This window comes from Helicoverpa armigera, chromosome 24, assembly GCF_030705265.1.
Source record: "Helicoverpa armigera isolate CAAS_96S chromosome 24, ASM3070526v1, whole genome shotgun sequence".
NCBI lineage: Eukaryota > Metazoa > Arthropoda > Insecta > Lepidoptera > Noctuidae > Helicoverpa > Helicoverpa armigera.
This window is the reverse complement of record NC_087143.1, coordinates 6572950-6599609: the sequence shown is the minus strand read 5'-3', so window position 1 is coordinate 6599609 and position 26660 is coordinate 6572950. Positions and strand designations below refer to the sequence as shown.

General features: G+C 35.7%; 1 protein-coding gene across 1 annotated transcript; it reads left to right on the top strand.

The window, feature by feature from the left end:
• The first annotated feature begins 1615 nt into the window (after positions 1-1615).
• LOC110371172 (serine protease inhibitor) lies at positions 1616-4196 on the top strand. Its single transcript, XM_021327290.3, has one exon. The coding sequence runs from the start codon at positions 1702-1704 to the stop codon at positions 2896-2898; it is 1197 nt and encodes a 398-aa protein (XP_021182965.2). The 5' UTR covers positions 1616-1701; the 3' UTR covers positions 2899-4196.
• The last annotated feature ends 22464 nt before the right edge of the window (positions 4197-26660 follow it).

The following is a 26660-nucleotide window of genomic DNA, read 5'->3' as shown; positions in this document are numbered from 1 at the left end:
TTATAGGCGCACGATTCACCCATATTTTATTTAATAATATGATGTGCGGACAAAAACCAACCATCGATATATGTTTTTAAACAATTTAATAGTTTTTAATTTAAAAAAAAAAAGTTTAAATTAAACAATCATTGCTAATAGGATCCGCTTAGACGCTATTATATGTAATAAAGTTGTGTTTGTTTGTTTGATCGCTTTTTTGCAGTTTTTAGGAGTCATTGCTATATACTTAATTCTCAATTTCCGAAACCAAGGACCAGAATTTTTCTTGATTATTTTTACAACTTTTCCGGATAGACGAGAAAAAACGAACTTCATTATGCAATTTAAGTATACCTTTACCTTAAACCTTCTCCTAAGTGTGATAAATACTACCCTGAAAACCGCATCAAAATCGGTTCAGCCAAACACGAGATAGTCGTGCACAAACATACATAGGTCGCATACAAGTCAAAATGGGTTAAAAACAGAAATTCAATAAAACAATTACTGCACTAACCCCTATAATAATTATATTATTTATCAATGAAATGCAAGGTCAACATTTTTCCATCAATCATCAATCAGTTTATCTAGCAAAAAAAACGTCAACATATTTGACCCAGTTAATCATTAAAACCAATATACTTAATCATTATCTGCTGTCTATACGAAAATAATATTTATTTGTAGACCATTTGCTTATACATTCGTATTAGGTATGATTATTTGGATTAAGCTAATTATGTTGACCCTAGTACTTAAAAAATAATTAGCACACAAATCTAAATTTTAATTAAGGTCTATAAATAAAATCAGTATGCAATTATGGGAAAAACATTTTGCAATGTCGTCATCATCGATCATTAACTTTCTGAAGTTTTTTTATTAAAACTACGTACCTATAAAATATGACCGGACATTTTCAAAGGACAAACTCATCATCATCATCATCTCAGGCATAGGACGTCCACTGCTGAACATAGGCCTCCCCCTTAGATCTCCACAGATACCTGTTGGAGGCGACCTGTATCCAGCGTCTTCCGGCGACCTTTATAAGGTCGAAGGAGGACAAAATACTTCGAAAGAAAAATTAGGCTTTGAAAATGTTTGACGTCATTTCCAACATTTAAGAAACAATACAAAAATAATGTTAAGCACAAGATAATTTAGTTTTTTTACAAACCATGCGTGATACAATGCAAGGTCTTGAAGACATTTTGCTTATCTCGGACAATAGAAATATCAAAGTAAATGAAGGACTATACTGACCAAATTACTTTTGAAAAAATCTTCCACTAAAAACCCGTGTACCATAAAAAATCTTTTATAATCCAATTAATTTTTATTATCTAAAATAGGCGCAATAAACAACATTATAGCATTTACAAGGAAACTTCTAAGTTGTCACTTGCAAAATTAGATTTAACATCAATAATTATAAATAATTCATTACTAACAATAATGAATCAAGCAGAACAAAAATTCCCGTCAATTTTACGACTAGCAATGATCATAAATCTAAAAGGTCACATAGATTTTGCACTTGAAAAAGACGACGTAACACCGCGTGCGAGACTAGTGTAGCGACCAGCATCCCTCTACCGAACATATGATGTTATACTATACATAAAGGTACAAACAAACCTTACCTAACCAGTTAAATTATATTCATTGTGCACTCTACACGTGAGAATAGTGAACGCAAAAGATCGCGGAACGATGATCGTGCCGTGGGCTCTGTTGGCCTTCGTAGCCGCCGCAGCCGCGCGATCCGCCTCCCCAATAGACTTCACACCTGTCAACGAATTTACATTACAATTACTAGAAAATACTTACGCGTTTCAAGAGAATTTTGGCACCAAAAATATTGCGTTATCACCGCTGTCTGTATGGAGTATTTTCGCGTTGTTAGCTGAAGGATCTTCGGGCGAAACGTTTTCTGAATTAGTGAGTGCGTTAAGATTACCCAAAGATTTAAGGAAGACTCAGTGTTTGCATACGGCCGCTAGCGATGTGTTGAAGTCTCGGGATCAGGATGTGATAGTGAAGGGACAGTCGGCTATGTTCACGGAATGCTCCACAAAGGTACATGATGAGTTCTGCCAATCTGCACTTATGTACGACATGTCAATTTACGCCGCTGAAACTAAAAATTCAACTGAATTAGCTCATGATATTAATGTGTTCATCTGCTATGCTACTGATGGGAGAATTCTAAATGCAGTGAAGCCGCAAGACCTGGATAACTTACAGATGGTGTTGATTGATGCTTTATACTTCAAAGCTAATTGGACACATCCATTTGATTCTACACAAACTAAGGTAGAAGATTTTTACAACTCACAAGGGAAGACTATTGGAAAAGTGAACATGATGTACCACAAAGCACCGCACTACGTAGGCGACTCAGATGAACTCAGTGCTCAAGTCCTAGAAATGACTTACGGGAAAAACGAGGACTACTCAATGATAATCATCCTACCGTACGACGGGATATCAGTGAAAACTGTGCTCAATAACTTGGCTACTAAGTCACAAAATTGGATGGACGACTTTAGAAGCGAAGGTAGTTTACCAGGCATTGACACGTATATACCAAGATTTAGTTTATCATCGCGCTTAGATTTGATTCCTCCGCTCATGTATTCGGGGATAACCTCTATCTTTGATAGGACTAAAGCGAAGCTACCTGGGATTGCTGACAATCCATTGTATGTGACTTCTTCAATCCAAAATGTGGAAATCGAAGTGAATGAGGAAGGTACTGTAGCAGCTGCAGCCACGATTGTGGGACTAGAAGATAGAATATTGGGACAGAGATTTGAGGCGAATAAAGAATTCATATTTTTAATTACGCAAAGAAGTTGCAACGTGATTTTATTCGCTGGTGTTTATGGAGAACCGTCCGTTGTGTGATCTTTGAAAGTGTGAAAACTTGTGATAATAATTTACAGAACTATGTTTTTGGTGTTAAAAATTTAAGGGAAGTGATGGCTGTTTTTTTGTGTCTTAATAATCTGTTTAAAAAAATATTGTTCTCAAATAGTATGTGTTGTTAAATCGGTAGATTTTGCTTAACACTAAGTGTACAGTTGTAAAGTAATTTTTAACGTTCTGTCTACGAACGTGATTAAAACATGTTTTTGCATGCGGAAAGAAATAGGAAAAGTGTTCAAAAATGTACTTTGAATATCTGACATTCTAACTAGTTTGTTGCATTTTGTTCCTTTGCCCATGTTTTTTATTTGTTATTTTATCATTGTATTACACAATATTTATATTTTTAACATTATAAAAAACATCTGTTTTCCTTGTCATTGTTTTGTAACAAAACTAAATGTGAGAAATATTGTGAAACCTATTTAATGATCAACGAATGTTATCAAAATGATGATTAATGAATTTTATATTGAAATTATTATAACATTTCAAATAGCAATTATGTATAACGAGTAATACTTTGTATTGAACAGATTTGCAATATTATGAATCAATTATAAAATAATTATTATTACAGTTAATGTCAAAGTCACTTTAGATTACTATAATTATAATTTCAATGCTACTGATGTCTGTAAATGTTGTAACTGCACACTATAGACTTTTAGTCGGCCGATACTTTGATAGGGCTCTTGATAAGTATGTAAATGAATGGTAGTACGCACATAACAACGATCAGGTATTCTACCGGAATCAGACCGACTGAAAACTTTGATTGGAATTAAGATTTGTTTAAAAAAAAAATTGCTAATCATCGGGTCGAATGTCGGCCGACTGTTTAGTCTGCAGTATACTCTAAAATAAATAGCTTTTTGAAATGTGTTCTATAAATATAAAAGATAGGTAGTGCTCTATTGAATTGAGAATTGAGTGGAGACCACGGACTAGTAAGCTCAGCGTAGGACGTCCACCAACAAGGTGGACAGACGACCTTATAAAGGTCGCCGGAAGACGCTGGATGCAGGTCGCCTCCAACAGGTATCTGTGGAGATCTAAAGCGGAGGCCTATGTGCAGCAGTGGACGTCCTATGGCTGAGATGATGATGATTTATTTAATTTTACTATGTAAATTACAGCCATGACTTTCAAGTTTATAACACCATAAATAAATAATATTGCCATTTGCACAGTTTTTACGATAGGCATAACTGTGAATAATTTTAGCTAATAATATTTGTATGTAATTAAGTTATTAAATGTTTTATTATTTATGACTTGTGCTTTTTATAGTAATTAGTCCTAACAGCCGGATTTTCCGAAAATTCCGAGTTTTTATATTTTTAATGATCATCTTCTTTAATAACTTGTCCATTATAAAAAATTATAATTCTTCACATCTTTAAAAAAATACCAACGTATTTAACGTTATTTTTCAAGACATTCACAATTTTGATAAACTAAGAAAACCTCGCTCCAGTCTTAATTGCGATAAAATTAAATCATTTTAGAAACAGACAATTGATATAGTAATCTGAATACCTACTACTAAATGTTAAAGATACACTTACAATCATCAAATGACCCCATTTGAGTGCAGTGTGAGGGAGTGTCAGACTCTTACTGACTAAAACCCATCATGTTCCTTCTTACCCATAATATAATGTCGGGACACCTTTATAATGATGATGGGATAATGATACAAGGCCGTGGTAACCCTAAGGTGCACTCACTAACAATTAGTTTATCGACCTCAAAATATTTCACACAAAGATAACATTTGCAGGTAATTACAACATCATCCTTTTAACACTTATATTGAGATGTTTTCCCTGTAGGTAGGTAGTCATTGAACATCCTTGGCAGTCGTTACGGGTAGTCAGAAGCCAGTAACTCTGACACCGAACTAACCAAGGGTTATTGGGTTGCCCGGGTAACTGGGTTGAGGAGGTCAGATAGGGCAGTCGCTCCTTGTAAAGCACTGGCACTCAGCTACACCCGGTTAGACTGAAAGCCGACCCCAACATAGTTGGGAAAAAGGCTCGTAGGATGATGACAACATTTGCAAAATAATTACAACATCTTTTTAACACTTATCTTGAGATGTTTTCCGCGACATTGAAATTTTAATAACAATGATGATTATTACATAATCTTGTGACCTCTGCAAGGGCAATTATAAACTCATTAGTGGACTTCCAGATCTTGTCTAGTAGGTTTTGGCCCCAAAACTAATTAATTATTAAGTGTTTTGATAATAAGGTATAGGTAATATGTTTATTTTTAGATTTGAGTTTGACCCGGAAAGTCCCGTATTCTAACGTCCATGTTAATTATCTCCGTCTCCAGAGACTTTTCTTCATAGTACATGTCATCTTAGTTGGTTCAACCGTTTTAGCTACAAAAGTAAAAACCGGCCAAGTGCGAGTCAAACTCGCGCACGAATGGTTCCGTACCATTATTTATAAAACGAACAAAAAAATCACGTTCGTTGTACGGGAGTCCCACAAAACATTTATTTTATTCTAGTTTTCACTATTTGTTATTAGTTTTCAGCAGCAACAAAAATTCATCACCTGCAAAAATTACAGCTCTCTAACTATCACGGTTCATGAGATACAGCCTGGTGTCAGACGCACGAACGGACGGACGGACGGACGAACAGAGGAGCGAAAACAATAGGGTCCCGTTTTACCCTTTGGGTACGGAACCCTAAAAACGAAGTTACTTTCGTATTCAGGTGAGAAAGTAAGTATCGTTATTATTTTTAAACTACCATTTGGTTACTTTTTGGAAATATGTTCTTCTTAAGTAAAAGTATGTAAGTGTAATAGTTCGATGTCTGAATTTGGATGCTGCATTGCGTGTAACCACCTACGCAAAATATTTTTCTATTTGAATAATATAGTCTTTAAGTGGTCTAGGTGTAAGTATTTTTGTTACTCAATCATTCTCTTTTATATGATTTCCTTGAAAATCTCCAGAACTATGTAAGTTGAATCAGGGATTTTTTATCCCGAAAACTGGGTTCACTTCTGATTCCCGCTCAATCAAAATCGCGCATAGAAATGAGTTAACATGCGAAGAGAGATATTATTAACGACACTAAAAATTAAATTTAGAACCCAAAAAATATAATTGATAAATTACATTTAATCAACAACAGTTATCATATACATAGAATCACATTATTTATTTATCTTGCGTATTAGTCATAGCTGTCAATTGTCACGTCTGCACAGCTGATTAAGCGATCACCTTTGCCTTACGACAGTTTCTGCGGTATGTCACGTCTTCTAAACTTAATAGTATGCAAAAACGTATGTATTAAAAACATATATGAACCCATATAACATATATAAAAAATATATGATATACAAAATTAATTTATTTGTCACCTTTTTTGTGCTTCCTGGGATAATCCAGTAGATTAATTTTATTTTTGTTTTTACTAATTAAGATGGTTATTTTGTATGGTCTTCAAGTTTGCCAGATTTTACTAAGTAGGTATGTTGTTTTTTTTTTTTCTTTTTTTTTGTGTATTTAAGTGAAGTTAAGTCCGCTATTGTTCAATGTGCAAAAAGTATATTCAAAATAAGATGTAACTGTTTATTTGCTTACTTTAGGTCTTAGTTCTAGGTACTTCTTACTTCCCAATATTTTATCTATCTGTGGTTTTGCATCCTAGATATAGGAATTTGGCATACAATTCTATCTCTACTAAGCAAATCTACAAAGTATATGATAATGAAGTACACAGTAACTTAATAATGTACGAATATGTTTTGATTTCTTAGGTACAAAATTAATTTACTTATTCATCATCTTTTTTGTGCTCTTTCGCATAATAATCTAATGGATTAATATTAGTAGACATGTAATTAAGATATCATTAACTACGAGCTAATCTGGCACAATTCGTTTATTTATTAAGAAGTGGCGCACGTTTTAATTTGGTTATCGAATGGGATTTAAAATCTGGGATTTTTTGCATAGAGAAAAACCATAAAAACCATATAGGTATCCCCAAATATCATAAACGCGAAAGATTATAGAAATCGAATGTCTGTTACTCCTTTGAAACTATTAAATGGATTTAAATGAAACTTTGCAGGAACATAGTTACACGAGAAAAAGATATTAGTACCTTAAGTTACTTTTTATTCGCGTGCAGTGTGCTCTGAGAGCAGTAGCGGAAGGTTGTTTAATCATAAATGAAGCACAAACAGATTCTAGATTTAACAAAATAATTACACCAATCGCTGATCTAAAGACCTCAAATTACTTACACCACAGACCATCACGATTTAGCTAAAACCTTATAAGGCACCATACTTAATTAAATACACAATTAGCGTACTCGTAAACTGTAGACTAAACAGTTGTCCCGATAGTTGTGAACTATATTTTTCTTAAGAAAATCTTGATTGTAATCAAAGTTTCAGTCGGCCTGATACAGGCAGAGGCTAAAAACCTGATTTAAGTACGTGATGTGCGTACTACCATTCATCTTCATGCTGACTTATTAGCTCAAACAAACTATCGGCCGACTAAAAGTTTGCAGTTGGCGTGAGCTCTCGATTAGAAGCCGAGCACATCCATTCGAAAATGGATTTGTCCTAGAACCGTTTATTGGTTGCATAAAATTAATATCTAACGTACATCTACCACTTAATCTTATGGTATAGTTATTTCAAAATTGATTCGTTATTTATGCAAAAGATGTGCTGCAGTTTGAAACGTATAATTAGACTAAAGTTCAAGAGTAGAGGTCAATTTATAGCTGTTTTTTTACTCTACGGTCCAAAAGATAGTATGGCAAATTCTATTACCTCTACCTATAAATCGGTGGGTCCCGGTTGTCATTTGAACATATTTAGCAGTCGTTACGTGTAGTCAGAAGCAAGAAAGGCTGACAACCAGCCTTACCAAGGGGTATTGGGATGTCCGGGTCACTGGGTTGGGGAGATCAGATAGACAGTCGCTCCATTAAAAATTGCTGGTGAGACTGGAAACCCCAACATATTTGGGAAAAGGCTAGGCAAATAGTAAACTACGCTTTTAATATATTTTAACAACTCGAAACGTCAAATGATCGACAGTTATTTACCGCAGAAGGTTCTAGCAAAACTATTAAGTATTATCTATCAATTCTGTCTCATTACTGGATGGTAATCGTGACTAGGCGTCTGAAAAGACAGACAGATGTCAGACTAAATCGTGATTACATAAACGATGTGTTCAAAGGTAAACCAGAACTGCATAGCTTAAAGTTTTGAACCATCACGACTTAGTATAGGTATGAATATTATAAAGCTTAGGCTGTTTGCTTGTGGAGCTGCGGGATTGTTTGAAAGAGTTACCACTATCCTGGTACACAGGATGCATAAAAAGGAACATGGTGGGATTTAGTCAGTAAAAGTCTGACACTCCCTCCCGCTGCACCCATCCATCCAGGCCATCTGATGATCTCTTTTATTAGATTTTATTCGATTTGAAAAATGATGTTACTGTTGGCAAGCTACACTGTCGCCAGGTGGCACAGGCCATATTTTACCCGGGTGCAAGAGGTAGTTTGCAAGGAACGCGGGAGAAACCCCGACAAATACCTAGCTAGTTGTTAGCTGTTGCTGTAAATTAAATAACAAATACGTATCCGTTATTATATTCTGTTGAGTCATTTCGTGTACCAAAAGACCAAAAATGTAATAGGTAACATTTCCAAAAGTTATTCTAAATTCACAAGTTTTATAATTGTTTTATGTTTTTTTTTTATGTTTATTTTAACATAGCTTGGGAAACAGATTAATTAAAATTAAAACGGTATATTTTATGCACATATAATGCGAAATTGCAAGAAACTAAATATGAGTTTGTAACATTGTCCTGTGTCACAACCAACCCACCGTTTTGATGATATTTTTAAAGATAATTTTTAGAGTAGATATAGGTGTTTAAAGCTAGATGTAAAATAGTACGTCTCAAGTAATTTTTGGTATTTACATTATTGGTATAATTTGATTAGCCCCCGAGGTACACCCATTTTGGCTCTCACCAAATATCTCTAGAATTACGTTACTGCCTGTGTACCTCGCCTTTTATTTTCTGAATTTAAACTTAACATTTTATCAAGTACTTGCAAGCTATTCACCTAAATGTCACAAGTACTAAACTGACAACTTCGTGAATAAAAAATAAACAGTTTTGAAAAAGATCAAGAACACTACAATTGCAGAATGTGTTTTTGTATCTAAAGGTAACAAGTTTGTACATGAGAGCCTTCTTTTTGAGATGTCGGCTAATCACTGAGTTTCTTGGTGACTTTGATTTTTTGAAGTATTAAATAATCTTTTAAATGATAATGATAACAAAAGCAAAGGCAAAATGAATGTCAGTTGTAGAGTAGAGAGTATTATTCTCTACATTTAAAAATAAAATTAAAAAAAACTGCTTCCCAAAAAAACAAAGTATACGGCGTAAAGAAGGTGTATATATAGTCTTTGCAATGTATTAACAATTTAGTAACGTGTGCCAAAGCCAAAAATAAAAACAATTCTTTTATCAATGCACATTTTCAATTCCCGTCACTAAGTTCCGCAGCAGTATTACGTAAACTTCCTCCAAGATACCACAGCAATTACCATCAAAAGGTAACCACAGTCTTATGTACATTATCTTCATTGCTATACCTATTGTCATTAAAAATCAGTGTCCGGAATGCTTGAACAAAAATGTACACTAATATAATAACATGGAAACATTTGGTGTTTGTTTGTACCCCAAAAGCTCCGAAACTACTGGACCGATTTGAAAAATTCTTTCACTGTTGGAAAGCTACACTCTTCCCGAGTAATATAAGCTATATTTTATCCCGGTAAAGGCAGTAGTTACCACGGGACGCGGGTGAAACCGCGGTTGGAAGCTAGTCTGATATAAAATTTTTATTAAACACTTTAACAGCACAAATATGGTGATTGTCTTATTTTTTACTTCACACGCCAATTATATTATGACATCATTACATAAAAACGAATCCGTGTGTTTTTAACGAATTTTGGCGCGCCTTGAATGCCGGATTTTAGGTTTTATAATGATTTTTGCGAGGTGAACTTTGATAGGTTTCTTTGGTACAATCCGAAGGACCCAGTGCGGACTCGGATCTGTTAACAAATTAAAGTACAATAGGACATCAACATTAGTATATTAAAATTGATGTATCATATCTACATATATAAGACGATCATACAAAACGATCTTATCATAGAAAAACTCCTAGTTATTTTAATTATCAAACTTGGAATGGAAATGTTTAAATATTACAATCCCAAACATGCAGCGTTAGTTCTAAAACGATTTTCAGCTTGATTGAGATAGTAAACCTTTTCCCCGTAAGTAAATTAAATACAGTTATCATACTATCAGAAAATACTTCTCAATACCCATTAAATGAATTTCTGGTGATTTTCTGAACCAGTTAAACTTACATTTATCAAATCGGAAGTAGCGTTTTGACTCCTTGGGCATATGTTCGTACAGATATTGTCGATAAGTTGATCGAAGATCGTTGATCTTCAGAATTGCAAACCTATTTCGCGTGATCTGTAAAAAAATTGTCCTTCACAATTTGCATAAGTCCTAATCACGAATTCTTAACTGACGTTACAATATTGATGTCATATATCATCACGTTTAGCGCAGGAATGTGATGACTCATTCTTGATTATACCAGTTATCACGTATTGTATACTTCCTGATTGTTATGTACGTGTTATATCCGACTGGTTTGCTTGTTTTGTTGTGAACTTGATAAGGTAATTTGCACATAGATACGTGCATTTTTGGGCTCAGTTGCAGCGACGCGGCTCAGAAGACCTCAAAATTCAGGAGAATTCAATTCAATAGTTGAATCTTCTAAATATGTAGAAAATATCTATACCTTGCAAAGGTTTGACTGGGGCTGAAATTGACCTTATGGATTATACCTAGTATACCTCGAGTTGACAGTACTTGTTAACAGTACTTATTTGGAGAGTAGTTCTGCTGTCAAACAATTTGTTACACACTAGGTCACAGCTCGAAAACTCTTTTGAAAAGCAAAACTTTAGTTACTTAAGTGAAATGAAAGCAGTCTCATGCAAGGGCGGATCCAGCTTCGGCGCCAGGGGGGGTCACACAGTCGTGGTCAGGTCACAAAAAATATTATATTGTAGCGTATACTTCTTTTAATATTAAAAGTAGTAGTATCAATACAATAAGCGCGATCGCAGCGAGCTCGAAATTTTTACGAATGTTAAGAAAAGTGTTTTCATGTAGAAAATGACCCAAGCAGAGTGAGAGCAATTTCTCGTATGCATATTACACTCACGTGCCAAACAAAAACAGCGCGAGCGAAGCGAGCACGAAAATTTTTGTCCAGGTCGAGGACTAAGGTTAAAAAAGTGTTTTTATGAAGAAAATGGTCCGAGCTGAGCGAACGAGATTTCTTGGACATAATCACAGATGCGAAATTGAAAAAAGCGCAAGCGAAGCGAGCGCGAAAAATTTTTTTTCAGTTCGAGGACTAAAAGTAGATGAAAACGTTTTCTTGCTTTTAACAAATATATTTTATATTTATTATTAATATATATTTTTTTAACAAATATACAGCACAAATACAAGAAAGCGCGATCATAGCAAGCGCGAGAATTTTTTCAGGTTGAAGACTAAACGTTTGAAAAGTATTGTAGTATACAGAAAAGGGCGCGTACGTTTTTTATTGCAGCAACAGTAAAACATTTTCTGTGAAAACTTCAATTGTCTTACTATTGGTAAGGGTTCATGAGATCAGGGCCGTCTCTAGCTCATGTAGCGCCTGGGTGCAATCATCACCCAAGCACCAACTATGTATCTATTGAAAGATTTTGAGTAATACATATTGATCGAAGTACTTTACAAGGAATATAAATAAGAACGTTCGAACGAAAGTCTGTTTTTTTGGTAGGTAAAGGACTTAAAAAAAATGTTTCCAAATCATTGTAGGCTCAAACTGTTGGCTACATTTAAGTTATGAAAATCGAAACAGGACAACGGTAATTGTAAAAATTTGCGCGAGCGTAGCGAGCGCGCAATTTTTTTAATTTTGGGACACAAAAAGTTCATAAGTTTTAAAAACCGCTGTAAAGTAACAAACAGTCGGAAGCGCAAACTGTTTTGTTTTTGAGGACTCCATTAATATATTTTTTTGCTATAATTGACTTATGAAGTTATCAAACATTTCGCAGATTTTATGTTACACTTTATAGGTAATATTGCGCGAGCGAAGCGAGCGCGAAATTTTTTGAGCCTACGACACAAAAGCACCTGGTTAAGTACATTGTAAAGCAACAAGTAGCCGCGAGCGCAGCGAGCGCGAACTTTTTTAAATTATTTTTTATAAGACTCACAAATCAGACTGGGAATGACGTACAAATAAAAAGGAACCGTGATTAGAGCGAGTGCCATTTGTGTTCGTTGATTCGGTGCGTCAATAAAAATAATAAACAATCAGAAATAGGTACAGTACCAGACATAGTCATTTACTCGCGAGCGTAGCGAGCTACAATTTTTTCACTTAGTTGGAGGATGTTACAAGTTAAAAATAATCAAAATGATAAATCCAACAAAGCGAAGGCGAAGGGCGTCCCGCGGCGCCCCTGATATCGAGGTACCCGGTTATAGGAGGTATCGGGTTATTCGCACACCCTGCACCATAGGTTAAGACGGCCCTGCATGAGATACAGCATGTAGCTAATGTAGACAACGCGGACAGCGGATTCTTAGTAATAGCGTCCCATTTCCTCCTTTTGCTTACGGATAAAGAGTAAATAAAGAATAGAGAGCGAGAGTTGCGAGCACGAATTTTTCAGCAAAACTATTCTACCTGTAACTATGTAGGTTCTACCTATTCACTCGGAATAAAAATTATCTTATAAACATAAAACACCATGTTTAACCATTTCAATTATTGGTCCTCTTGGGTCCTGAACCTGGCCCAGGGGGGGGTCATGACCTTGTGACCTACCCCCTGGATCCGCCGTTGGTCTCATGATTGAATGTCAGATAGGAGCATGACGGAATAACAGGATCATTGATAGAATTTAAGTTATACTATGAGGTACCTCATTATTCTTTCTCAATTAATAACAATGACAAAACGAAAATCTGCTATATGAAAACCAGATATGTATATCCACAATGTTTATTTAAATTATTGACGCAGTAACTACCTACTATTGTATACAACCAGTCTATTAATCAGTCATATAACGACCTAATCACGCAATTTAATGTCAACATAAATAGCATATTGTCTGGAAAAACCTAATTCATTAGTAGGCAAGATAGATTTCCATGAAAACCAGCTGTTTTCCCGAGGTTTCACTCGCATCCTGTCGCCTTCTGCATGTAACGGGATAAAATATAGCTCAAATTACTAAGTGATAGTGTAGTTTCGGAACCTTAACGGTTATTAATTATATTAGTATAGAAATATAGACTTCCCTATTGGTCTAGCAGTATAGTGTAGTAGACTGCTGTGAACGGTGTCTCGGGTTCGGTTCCAAGGTCGAAATGTCTTTGAGGGTTTTACGAAACATTCACAAAGCAGCCCGAAGTCTGACAATTAATGACCACACCCGTGCATCGAAAAGCATGTCAATGTCGGTCCTGCGCCTGATCTCTCCCCGGTCATGACGGATTGCCGTCCCATCGGGCTATCTGCACCTGTGTCTGCGCAAATGCTTGCGCACTATATCCTGCGCAGTTGGCTGATCTGTTGTAAATACAGCCGCCGTGGCCGACAATCGGCTTTAAATCATAAGAACAAATGGATGAATAACTCAATCTTCCTCTATAACACTCCAATTACGACGAAGCAACCCCGCTTATTATCAAGTAGGTACATACATGGGGAACAAAGCTATCTATACGAACATACATCTCTAAAACAAAGCCATGGGATTTGTGAAGGCATTATCTTTCAATTGTTGGCCGTTATGGTCTAAGAGCTCACGGACATAACACTACATTTAAGTGTGGGCATTCAAGTGAAAAAATACGCTATTATGTCTTGTATTGTTAGGAACATAGATAGAAGAACGTCACTTTAGTTAGAGAATTTGGTTTGCATTTGGAATTTGGTTATCATTGCCGGTTAAAAATCATCATCATAATCATAAATTGGCTGCCATTTGCACATCTTTGGCACTCGGCACGGAAAGTTAGAAGCCAGAAAGTTTAACAACCAGTCATATCAAGGAGTATCGGATTGGCTCCTGGGTTTAGGAGGTCAAACAGGCGGTGAGTTCTCGCCGGTTCTTCTCCATGCGACCAAATCTTTGGAACCGTGCAACCAGTTTGACGTTTCGAAAGAGCTTTCATAGGTCAATATGAAACAATAAAAAAATGACTTAGCAAACATGCACCCGGTTAGATTGTAAGCTGACCCAACAAAGTTGGGCAAAAGATAGACTTGACAGTATTTCTTCAATACATAGGAATTTGCTATCACGAGCTCCCAAACTATTCTCCAACCGTCGTACACTTGAGGCCATTGAAAAGGGAACGGCACCAATTTGTAAAATCACGATAAATGCTTGTACCTACTTATATTGTAGGCGTTTGTGAAATACACCGGATAAGAATGTGGACGGATAAGGTTAGGTATTGTGTGAGTTTTCGTAATATGTGGGTAGGTAAATAGGCCTCATTTGAATTTGCATAGCAGTGAGAAAGTATTATAAAACAATGTAAAGCCTAGCTCGCGAGGTGTATAAAATCTACGTAAGATTTATAATAGGTAAAAAGCTATTTATAATGGGAAATCATTCAATGACAGCGATGCGCTGTGTGTGCAGGTGTCAGACTCTTTACTGACGACTAAAACCCACCATGTTCCTTCTGGAACCTCTTTCGAACCCTAATTAAATACATAGCTAAAATTATAAAATATTTTATTCAAGTTCAGCTGAAAAATTTTAAACTTTTCTTGAACTAACTTAAAGTTAAATCATCGTCTAACTTCAGTCCTTGAACTTGATATTGACTGAAGACACCACACGATATAGTACCGCCATCTATCCATTCCTTGAATAACTATTTGAAGGTTGCGTTTTCAAGCTTCGAATCTAGAATTGTTTTGCCAGTTCTTGTTTTAGTACCTGTAAATGAGGATAGAGGGCGTGAATTTAAATTGAATAATACTGTATACGGTTTATTAATTGAATCAAAATTCTTTATTGGCAGCATATTATGTGTGAAGCGCTAGGTCCATAGACCCATCCTCATTGAGGGGAGGTATGAGGGGCCTGCCGTTAGGTGGGCAGTCGCTGGTGGGTGGGGGACTGGACGCCATAGATTCACGGGAAGGGGATGCGTAATAGCATTTTTAGCCCAGCGACAACAAAAAAAAAGGTCCATAGACCCATGCATGGACCGGTCACATCAAATATTGCCACCTTATGACGCTTGTCGCTTTCCTCCTTGCTTCGAAAGGCGGGGTTAATTTTATGGGTCCCGGCTGTCATTTACACAGTTTTGGCAGAAATTAGAAGTAGTCAGAGAGCCAGAAATTTTGACGAGCAGTCCTATCAGGGGGTACCTATCGGAGTAGTTGGGTTGACTGGGTTACACTGGTACTCAGCTGCATCCGATGACACTGGAAGCCGACTAAAACATAGTAGGAAAAGGCCAGGCAGATGAATAACAAAGATCTGAAGGTACTAAAGCAGTTGATAGGCATACACAGTACACACAACTCAGCTGATTCAATACGTTCATAACAACATAATCTTAAAAATAAACGCCAATGAGAACTCGGGTTTTCCCAATACCTCTCAGTTATCAATGAGGAAATAACGATTCAAAACAAAATTAGCTTTTTGCATACCTATACACAGTGTATTTGGGTCATTGAGTGTGTTTGTTACGGGTCTTTAAAATCATGCACAATGTTTTACTTTTTAATTTGTATGAAATGCGAAAGTTACTCTAGTCTGTCTGTATTTCACGCTCTCACGACAAAACTACTGAAGTGATTTACATGAATTTTAGTACACAAATAGTCTGGAGCCTGAGAAAGGATATGGGCGACTTTTTATCCAGATGCTAGAAGTAGTTTCCTTGACGGTAATATACCTCATATTTCACAGAATTACCAATAAGTCGGTAAGTCCTTCGCATAAAAATATCGTCAAGTTAAAATATACAGGGCAGAGTCGGAAAAAGAGCCTTAGTTTGTCAAAAAACCCAAACATAAACGTTTAAATATGAGTTGAACCATCGTTCGTTTATTTGGGTCACGCTTACATGTTTATCTGATGCGCTTTGTTGCAATTGCAACTTTCACAAAGAATTTCGTACACTGCAAGCGTAGCTGAAAAAAATGCTTCATCCATGTCATTCATAAGTTTGTAAATATAGGACATTTGGTACAGTGGGTTTTAGTCAGTAAAAGTCTCATATAGTCATTTGTATTATTCGTCTCATCATCATCAGACTTTATATCCAACTGTTGAGTGCCTTCTCTAACACAGAGAAGAACTTATCGTCAATCTCCACGTTTGCTTAAGGATTGTTGATTATCCTGCTACCTATAGTAGTTTTATTTTATTTCAAACTATCTTCAACTGACGAAGGTTCAAAAGAGTACCAGGCGAACCACCTACGGGAGAAAAAGAATCATGTCGTATCCTATGTCCCACCTATGGGTAAATGTGCTAATCATTTCAATTGGTGCAACTTGGGTTCAACCATTTCAGCGTGATTGCGTAAAGCACAATTGATTTAATGAGGACGTGTTCTAATAATTTTCAAACTTATAATATGACTACTTACATATTTCTAGGTTCATACAGCCCGGAAAATGCCAGACAGTAATATTTATATACCTATCCAAAATAGCATATCACTCACTGGATTGGTCCCTTTATGGTAAAAACCGCAAACCGCAGTGACAAAATGACATTAATACCAGCCCCTATGTTCTCGATAACTGATTTAATGTGAGTAACAGCTAATGTAATGTGGATTGTATACTATACAGAAGTAATAACGACTGATTTCTATAACCTATCAAGAGATTGAACCTGTAACCTATCGAGAGATTCCTTAAAAGCTAGGTGAGAACTGGCTGTCATGCTATGGGTATGTGATACAGAGGAATGAGAACCATATTGTGACGAAGGTTTTGATCATGACCGTGGATAGATACTTATAGAGGAAGGTGACAATCAAAGAAACGATGACAGGATTGTATAAATGTTAGCACTGCTAGAAAGATTAAGAATGTTGAATGGAAAGAGTGTTACTTGAGAGATGACGGCAGATAGAAGAGTATGGAGAACAAACAAAATTGGGATAAAGGCAGGAGTATGATGATGTGGAGGGAGTGGCTAAGTGCCACTCCCTTCTTGCATCTACATTCATTTATTTTTCAAGTAAGCTATCCTTAACCCTGGACAACTAACCTTCGTCAAATCGACGAATACGCGACACAAAATAGGCTATATCTTTTTAAAGCGGGCGCCAGTGATCGTGTCGTGACTTGTCAACTCAGTGCCTCTCGCGCTCTTTCAGAAAGCGGTTGTGTGCGGCAGGTAAGTTTTAAAGTTTTTGAGATATTCAATATTTAGTCGTCGTTTCGACGAATGGTTAGTGTTTGTGTCACTTTTCATATTTAAATTGAATATTTTATTTTGCAGTTTTCTTTGTGATGGCTTCAAAACAACCACTATCGGAAGAAAATATTACTATAATGTGTCAACTCTGGGACAAAAGATAATGAGCCGTCGTAATTATATGAAAGAATTGCATTCCCAACTTGTAAAACCGTGGCTCGAAACACGACTGCAAATGCCCACAATGCCCACGCATACAAAAACGAAAATACAAAATGTATTAGGGATTGGTACTGATGTTGAAGGTGGTGATCGTGACGAAGTGCAGTCAACGTCCAGAAATGAGTCTGTATCGACAGGTCAAAATATAAGAAAAAGGAAAATTTGCGGTATATGTTCCTATAAGAACACACAGAGAACTCACAGTGCAGCATCGCAATCTGCGGTGAACATAAGATTGATTTCTACACTAGTTGCGCAGACAAAAAATAGCTTTTATATATTTTTTTATATTACTTAGATCTCGTTCTATAAGTAATTAAGAGAAAAATATGATTTTTTTTTGTTTAAATATTTTTGTTAATTTTCCAAAAAATAAAGTTTTTTTGATCTCATGAAAACCAAGTGCTTTACTAAAAATGTTAAGTTTGAATAAATATTTCTCATTACTTTATTTTTTGTAGTTTTATTTGTAAATGTAACCTATGTTATTTAATTGTTCAGAAGAATTTAGATAAAAAACAGCATAATTCAACTAAAAATACCGCGTTAAAAACATGTTCGTCGAAACGACGAATGGTTAGTTTTAATAGGGTACTCTGGAAGGTTAGTGGTCTAGGGTTAATGACTCCATTTATTACATGGAAATCAAAACAATATCCTTCTTTTTACCGACTTCCAAAAAGTGATATACAACAATCACGTACAGTCGTGAACAACGTGACGTTAAACTCGGTTTATCGTTAATCTTCACGAATATCGATTTAGCTAATGTGCGGGTTTTCCTAATGTTTTTACCTATTGAAACTGAAGTAGGTATTGTGCTCGTTGTAAAGCGATCGGTTTATTGTTTTGTTAACAGACGCTGTATTTTTAAAGACCTAAAAATGTTAAACGATTTGGCTGTGGCTTTCAAGCGTGTTGGTTGTATTTTTCGGGCACCGCATAACATAAGTACCTATCTTTGAAATCTATATCTACCTACTTAATTTTTTGTTAATTGAATCATAAGCGCAAATCTCTGGAACTACTAGTCCAATTTGAAAAATCTTTCAATGTTATACCCATTTATCGAGAAAGGCCTTTTCAAAGGCTGCTTTTCATCCGAGTTCATGCACAAGTTTCCACGGGATGCATGTGAAAAAGATGACAGATTATAACGCACTTCGATAAAAATACGCTTAGTGCAAATTACTGCAGAATTATGAACACAATTTTTTTTATTTACTAAAGAAAACAAAAACAGAAGACCAGTTTGCTCATGAACAAATCATTAAATGCTTTTAGGCTAAAATTAGGTCATCTACCTGGTACCTACATTAAAATAGATTTTAGGTACATTAAAAAGACCAGCATTAATTTGAAATGTACTTAATGCATATAACTAAAAATAAATAAACGGGAATCATCGAGTCCTTAAAAACCTTTTAATAGTAAATAAATAATATAAAATCCGTTTGTCAACATTAAATGATCTGAGATTAAAGGTAAAAAAGAAGAAAAATAACATCACGACAGACAATGTAACTTAAATAACTATTTTCCTTATATTACTTAACTTCACTACTTAACATATGTACGTAGGTCTACCCCAACGTATGACAAAAAGTTTCTAATCATAAAAGTTATTCCTCTTGAAGAAACAAAAGTGAATCATTTAAAAACGTGAACAGAAAAGCCCGCAGTCCAAAATCCAAGATTGAAGTCACTGCAAGAAATATTAGAATAGGAAAAAATGCAAAAAACGTTTGAAGAAAAAGCCCATGCGTCACTGAAATACTAATACACTGGCTTCTGCCAGCAGTTTTAGTCGTGTCTTGTGGGAACTTCTGCCTGTACCGGGATAAAATACATATAGCCTACGTTACTCGGGAAGAATGTAGCCTTCCAACAGTGAAATAATTTTTCAAATCAGTTCAGTAGTTTCAGAGCGTTTTGGATATCTTCTTGGCAGCAGAATCAGTCGTGGCCCGTGGGTAGTTTATGCTTTTGCCACGTGGAAAGGAAATAGACAAATTTTAATCGATATTTGGCTATGCACGAAATATTTTTCAAATCGAACCAGTTGCGCTAATTCAGGAAACAAAGAAACTCTTAGACTGAATAATTTTAGCGCTTAAGTTGTTAATTGGCTTAAGATGTCTAATTTTAGTAGGTTTGTTAATTGGCTTCAATGAACAGAATAATAAAATTAACATGCTATTCGTAGGAATCACTATATACCTACTAGATACAAAATCTTCCGCCGTAATAAAAAAACAATTCAGACACCCAGTGAATACACCCCCTTGGTTTGTCGCGATTAAACTGACATAAGTAGCTCAAGAGCTTAACGGAAGATAAATCAAATTGACGTATGGGTTTTCCTGTATTTGGAAGGTAAATAATATGAAGTGGTGGTATTATATCTAGACACCCTATGGTACCTACCAAGTGTGAGAATCATATTTTCTTCCAACCACTAGGCTGATTTTGCGTTTGACTTTGCACTGATTGGCTATTCCGTGGAACTTCGCAAGTGTTGTTTGATGACCCAGCAAACGTAAAATATTGGCTGAAACCAAACCCAAGATTATAAAACAAATGCCTATAAACAGGTGAACAACCAGATTTACAAACAAAAAATATTTTATAAAACAGAAAACATAGATAGAACATAATAATGATGCATGACCTTGGATATTTGCATAATGCCCCGATTGAAGGTCAGGGGCACGTTTTGCAGTCGGAAAAAACTATTTTTTGTTCTTGATTGTGATCTATATGACGTGAGTAAAGGCTTTTTGTGCTCCAATAAAAATTTTAGACCATAGATTTCCTTCTGGATCCTGTTACCACAGTTTGACATTTAAGGTTTATTTTAGTACTATTTTATAAATTGCCCGCATTGAGCAAGCGTGGTGATTAATGCTCAATCCTTCTCCTTGTGAGAAGAGGCCTTTGTCCAGCAGTGGGACGATAAAAAAGGGCTGTAACAGTAACAGTTACTATTTTATAATCATATTTAAAAGTGGATATGTTAAGAAAGAATGTCACTTGGGAGATGACGGCAGATAGGAGAGTATGGAAGGAGAAAACATGCTTCGCCGGCCCCAAATAAAATTGGGATAAGGGCAGGGGGATGATGACGATGAATCGCATTTCTTCTTCCTCCTGCCCTGTTCCCAATTTTATTTGGGGTCGGCGCAATATTTCATTCTCTTCCATTTTCCCTGTCACTCGTCATACTGACACTCAATCCCTTCCTATTCATGTCATCTTTCAGGCAATCCATCCATCTTTTCTTAGGTCTTCCTCTTCCTCACCCATCTACATTCATACTTAGCACACACTTTGTTGCATGCGTATCATCCCTCCTCATTACTAGGAATAAAGGACCATTTATTCTCCATTATGTATAAGCAAGCCTAAATTACAATGATCCATTGGAAGTTGGTTAAATAGGGATTATGCTATTTGCAATAGCAAACAATGAAACATGGTGTCTTTAAGTCAATGAAAGTCTGATCCCGTTGTGTATGTGTAGGCTCATCAGACTCTTTCTCACTTACCTACTATAGAAGGACTTATAGGTATGCATTAAGTTTATAAAGTTCTAATTTAATACATTATTAATTTAGTAGAACATAATAGGTGATATCAAACTTGTTGACTTCATAATACCCTATTTATAATTATGAGTTACATTTGCACTATCTATTGAACTTATGTAAATGGTACAGAACAACAAAGTTGAGTCAGAGCTTAATGCATCAAAAACAAAGGACTACATTGTCGTGACCACATTATAAATTGGTCATCATTTAATCACGAAACCTCATATGCAATAACAAATAAACAAAGTATACGTAGATACCTATAGTCTTAATGTATGAATGTAGATAGATGGAGAGGAAGAGCAAGACCTAAGAAAAGATGGATGGATTGCCTGAAAGATGACATGAATAGGAAGGGAGTAAATGTCAGTATGACGAGTGACAGAGAAAAATGGAAGCGGAAGATATATTGCGCCGACCCCAAGTAAAATTAGGAACAGGACAGGAAGAAGAAGAAGAAAAAGAAGTCTTAATGTAGTAAAACCTTTACCCTTTACCTACTACTTACATATTTTATGCGTAGGTAGGGCTTGCATTTCAAGAACAGCCTTTGGGATCCTTGTGCATTTACCTATTTATTTATTTAAACACCACTAATCTACCATTACCATTTGTTCGTACATACATATCTTACCGAGAGGCTTTGCTCGTCCGAAGATGCCTCTTTTGACATTACAATAGTCAAAATATGTCAACAATAGTCATGTCTTACTAAGGGTTGCCCGAGTAACTGGGTTGAGGAGCTCAGATAGGCAGTCGCGCCTTGTCAAACACTGGTACTCAGTGGCGACCAGTTAGACTGGAAGATGCAACGGTTCCAACAAGAAGAACCGTTGATGGTTTTTTTAATAGAAAAACAAGAAAAGCTGAAAATCTGATCACCATGATGATAATGATTAGAAGAGGCCTGTGTCCAGCAGTGGGACAATAAAAAGTCTGTTGATGATGACGACCAAACTAACATTATGAGATACGTAACAGGAAAAAGGGTAATAGTATTTTGACCTACCCTCAATGAGTTAGGGTTTTCATTCGATGAGAAATAATTGATGGCTCTAAAGTACGTAATGTCTGAGTAAGCTCACGATTTTATTACTGGCCGGGCAAACCCAATGAGTGAACAATTTCATCATTGGTTAGGGCTGTCTCACTTTGGGCTGATTTTTAATCGTCAGATAACATATATCTGACATGTATCTTTTTGTAGTTTCGGAGCCTTTAGGGGTCAAAGAAACAAAAAAAAATCTTCTTTATTATATTAGTACCAATAGCTTTAGGATAATAAATTGGCAGCCTTAAACAATCCAATTAATTTTTGCTATTTAAAATATTATTTATCAACTCATATCGTTCAAACTCAGAATGGACAATCGACGTATCGTTAGATACATCACGACTGCAAATAAGTTGACTAATCGCAGTTGGGGGACCGTCCTATGAATCACTTCCTTATCTAAGACTGTCTAGTAGGAGATCCCCCAAATTATATCGATCAGCCTGATTATTTTATGAATTAGTTTGTTTAGATTTAGATGCCTGCCTGACCTCTTTTGTTTCTTTAATTGTTATGTTTTTTATAGAACATAAGTTATAAGTGAGTAAATTACAGCCTTTTATAGCCCCACTGCTGGGCACAGGCCTCCTCTCACACGGAGACGGATTGAGCGTCGTAAAAGTTGTAAAATTTTCTTTAATCAAACGTTAGCCAAAACCGGTAAATACTTACCTGCTTAAAGAAAATCTATATAAATAAAAAAGAATTGTTGTTCGTTAGTCTGATTAAAACTCGAGAACGGCTGGACCGATTGATCTGATTTTGGTTTTAAAATGTTTGTCGTAGTCCAGGGTAGATCTAAACGATGAGCAAATAAGGAAAAGGCGGTACGAAGTTCGCCGGGTCAGCTAGTATGCAATAAAATGAGTAAATCAGGTTCTTAGACATCCTTGATTGTGGAACCTGTATAAAGATTCTAGTTTATTCAAATCCACGTGCTTTATGCAATTTATTTGCACTATCAAAGGTCGTAATAATGTGGTCGATGATCAATGATTAATCTATCAATTTCCAATGATATGGTGTTGGTATTCCTTCTTAGTATTTTGTATTAGCGTCAATTTTTCCATCTTTGATAGGTGGTTTATCAATGGTATTTTTCTTACCATTGAAATGACTGAGCATCTTTTAAAGAGGTTTCTTCTTACAGGTAACACTCTATGATGAGTCGTAAGATCGTTTATCTTTCTCATCATTTTGATTTTGTAAGGAATGAAGTTCGCGCGGGGAGTATGAGCAAACGCCCCAAGCTTGATGAAGGCCTTTGTCCAGCAGTCGACTATTTTGGCTATAATGAGGTCTGAAACTGGTAGGTAGCCGTAAAACTATCTGGGAACCAGCTGTAAATATGTGTCTAATAAAAACTGGAACATTATTTTTGACTTTAATTTTGTCAATAAGTACTCCAAAACGCCATTATGTTTGCATACAATATGCATTGTGGCATTGAAATCTTTTGGTAATACCCAGTAGGTATGTATTTACTCATCACGATGTGTTTAGATAGGTACGGTATTAACCATGTGTAGCTATGCAAAGATAGGGGCGTTGTTCACAAGAAATTAGGTTGGTTTTTTGAGTCATTTATACCGTAATCCGTTGTATGTCGGAGCGAAGATATTCGCGAGACACAATTGATTTTCTTTTGTTTTACAATTAGCGACATACAAGTTGCTAAACCTACTACTACAGGATCTCCCAACAAGCACTTGAGATGACCTGAGTAAGTAATACCCAGGTAGACAGAATACATATGATTATACCAATAACTTTTTAAAGATATTTTGATTTCAATGCCACCGATTCGTGAAAATTTTGTCCCGTTAACATGCCTCTAACCTAAATCTAGTCAAGATAATACGTAATTCATCTACATATATATAGTAGTTTCCAAAAATCATCTGAACATCAAACAGTTCTGTGTTTTTCCACAAACCGTTTAGGTATCCTAAAAACTAGGTAGTTGGCAGAGTTTCAAGATCTCACTAAAACAATTATTGTCATATGAAAATTCTGAAATCCATGTGACTTTATTCAGGCCACCTGCTCAACAAAATTTAAAAAATATTTCTATGTTTAGTACATAGAATACACATTTAAATATTTAGTACCTACATTGTTATCATGGAAACCGAGGAAAATGATTGCTCAAACTTGCACTTGGAAATTCCTCTTGATTGTGTTAAAAAACTAAAAAAAACCATTGTAATCCGTATTTATATCATCATTTTTACCCTTACCTAGATAGGTCGATGACTGAACCAGGTTGAACCTAGAAAAACCCAGCATTTTAAACCGGATACCCCTAGTTGGTAGCTTTATAAGAGGGAACTCACAATACACACTAACTTTATATTAAAAGGTATTAGACTAGCTTCTGCTCACGACGTTACTCGTATTCTGTGGACATAAAATATGGATAATAATCAAATATTTTTATGAGACCCGCAATGAGCAAGCGTGGTGATTAACGCTCAATCCTTCTCCGTGTGAGAGGAGGCCTGCCCAGCAGTGGGACGATAAAAATGCTGATGATGACGATGATGATGACTTTTATGAAATTGTAAATCTTCATAGGAGACCTACTGCCGTCGGTGAAGTAAAATAGTATTAGACTCTTACTTGCATCAAACCCATCTATGTTCCTTCAGGAGCCCCATAACTACGGTAAGTAACTTTTTACCAAGACTAAAGATACGGCAAGCTTCTACCATAACTTTTCATCTCTGAAGTGAACCATTTGAAGAAAAGCCTTGCTTATCCAAAGTTGGTCAACTTGCGATCACTAGTAAACAAATCAAAAGACAGACAAGTAAAAGTTTAGGAACAAGATCCTAATTTCAGTAAATTATCCATGTTTATCCGTGACTATAATTCTAAGGTATATTATAATATCTGGACTTTCGAATTTATATGTACCTTTGATCTGAGATACATACCTAATTGTTTTGAATATTATATCAACAACCTAGTATAGTAGCAATATTATGTCTGGGCGTTAGCTCCATATACTCAATCGCTTCCTACCAAACTTTATTGGTTAATTATTCAACCAATTAACGTCTATTATACGAAACTTGAATCATTATTAATATTCATTTGTTTTTGTTTTAATATTCACTGACATTATGGCTTTTCCAGTTTGCTACCACATCAATCATTTTAGTTAGGTACTTTGATTTTTGATTTTGGTAAAACATTGGCTATGAGCAATAAAATGGAACCAAATAGAAGTAATAACTAAATAGAATAAAAATTTCAAAATCTCCTACTCGCAAGTTTTAAGGCTTTCTAGCTATCTTCCATATAGAATAAAACCTTTTCAAAGTATGTAAGACTACAGAGGCCAGTCTGTAAGTTCTAGGTCAAGTGTCTATGAATCTTCCTATTCAAAAATAGAACAATAGTTACAGAACAGTAATTACCCTACAACCTAAGAGTCAGGAAAAATGAAGTGATTATAAACAATGCGCGGAAACAAATGACGGCTAAGTTGAAAGACCTGCATATTGTGGATACTGAGTTCATTGTTTAGAAAGTATATGAGTAGCACTAATATATGAGTAGCTACTACCTGAATAACCAACGCCCGCGATGGATTTTGTGAATAACCGTTTCTAAGAGCTACAACACAAAACTGCAAATTGGCGCGATGGAAATTCGCATGACAAGAAACGGCATTACGTATTGTTGCGATGAGATTTTGTGTTTCAGTGGTCTCCCTTGGGCTGCGGGATTGTTCGAAGGAATTACCGCCACCCTGGTAGGTACATAAAGGTCTTAAGAAGGAACAAGATATGTTTTAGAGCCTGACACTCCCTTACGCTGCATCCACAGCGAGAGGAGTGATTTTTCACCAACAAAAAAGGGGTACATTCCATGATTTAGCTGACTATTCCTTCGACGACCCACCGGCAAATATACATATGTAAAAATTAAGGAAATATATGAGGTCTGATCCAAGAAACCAATAAGAGCTATCGGAGAATATACATTTCCAAAATATTGTTATAGTAGATACCTAATACTATTACAGATAAAAAAATATATGTGGGTCAAAAGGCAATCAAATGGTTTGATAGTTGGCAGAAACAATATTATAATGATGTTTAACCATCTATGTTATTAATATATTAACGATTTAGTGCATATAAATAGTCTTATAAGAACTTAAAGTTCAAAAATATCAGGAAGTTGTCAGCAAACAAAAACAGTTCAAAGGTCAAGATATAGCATTTG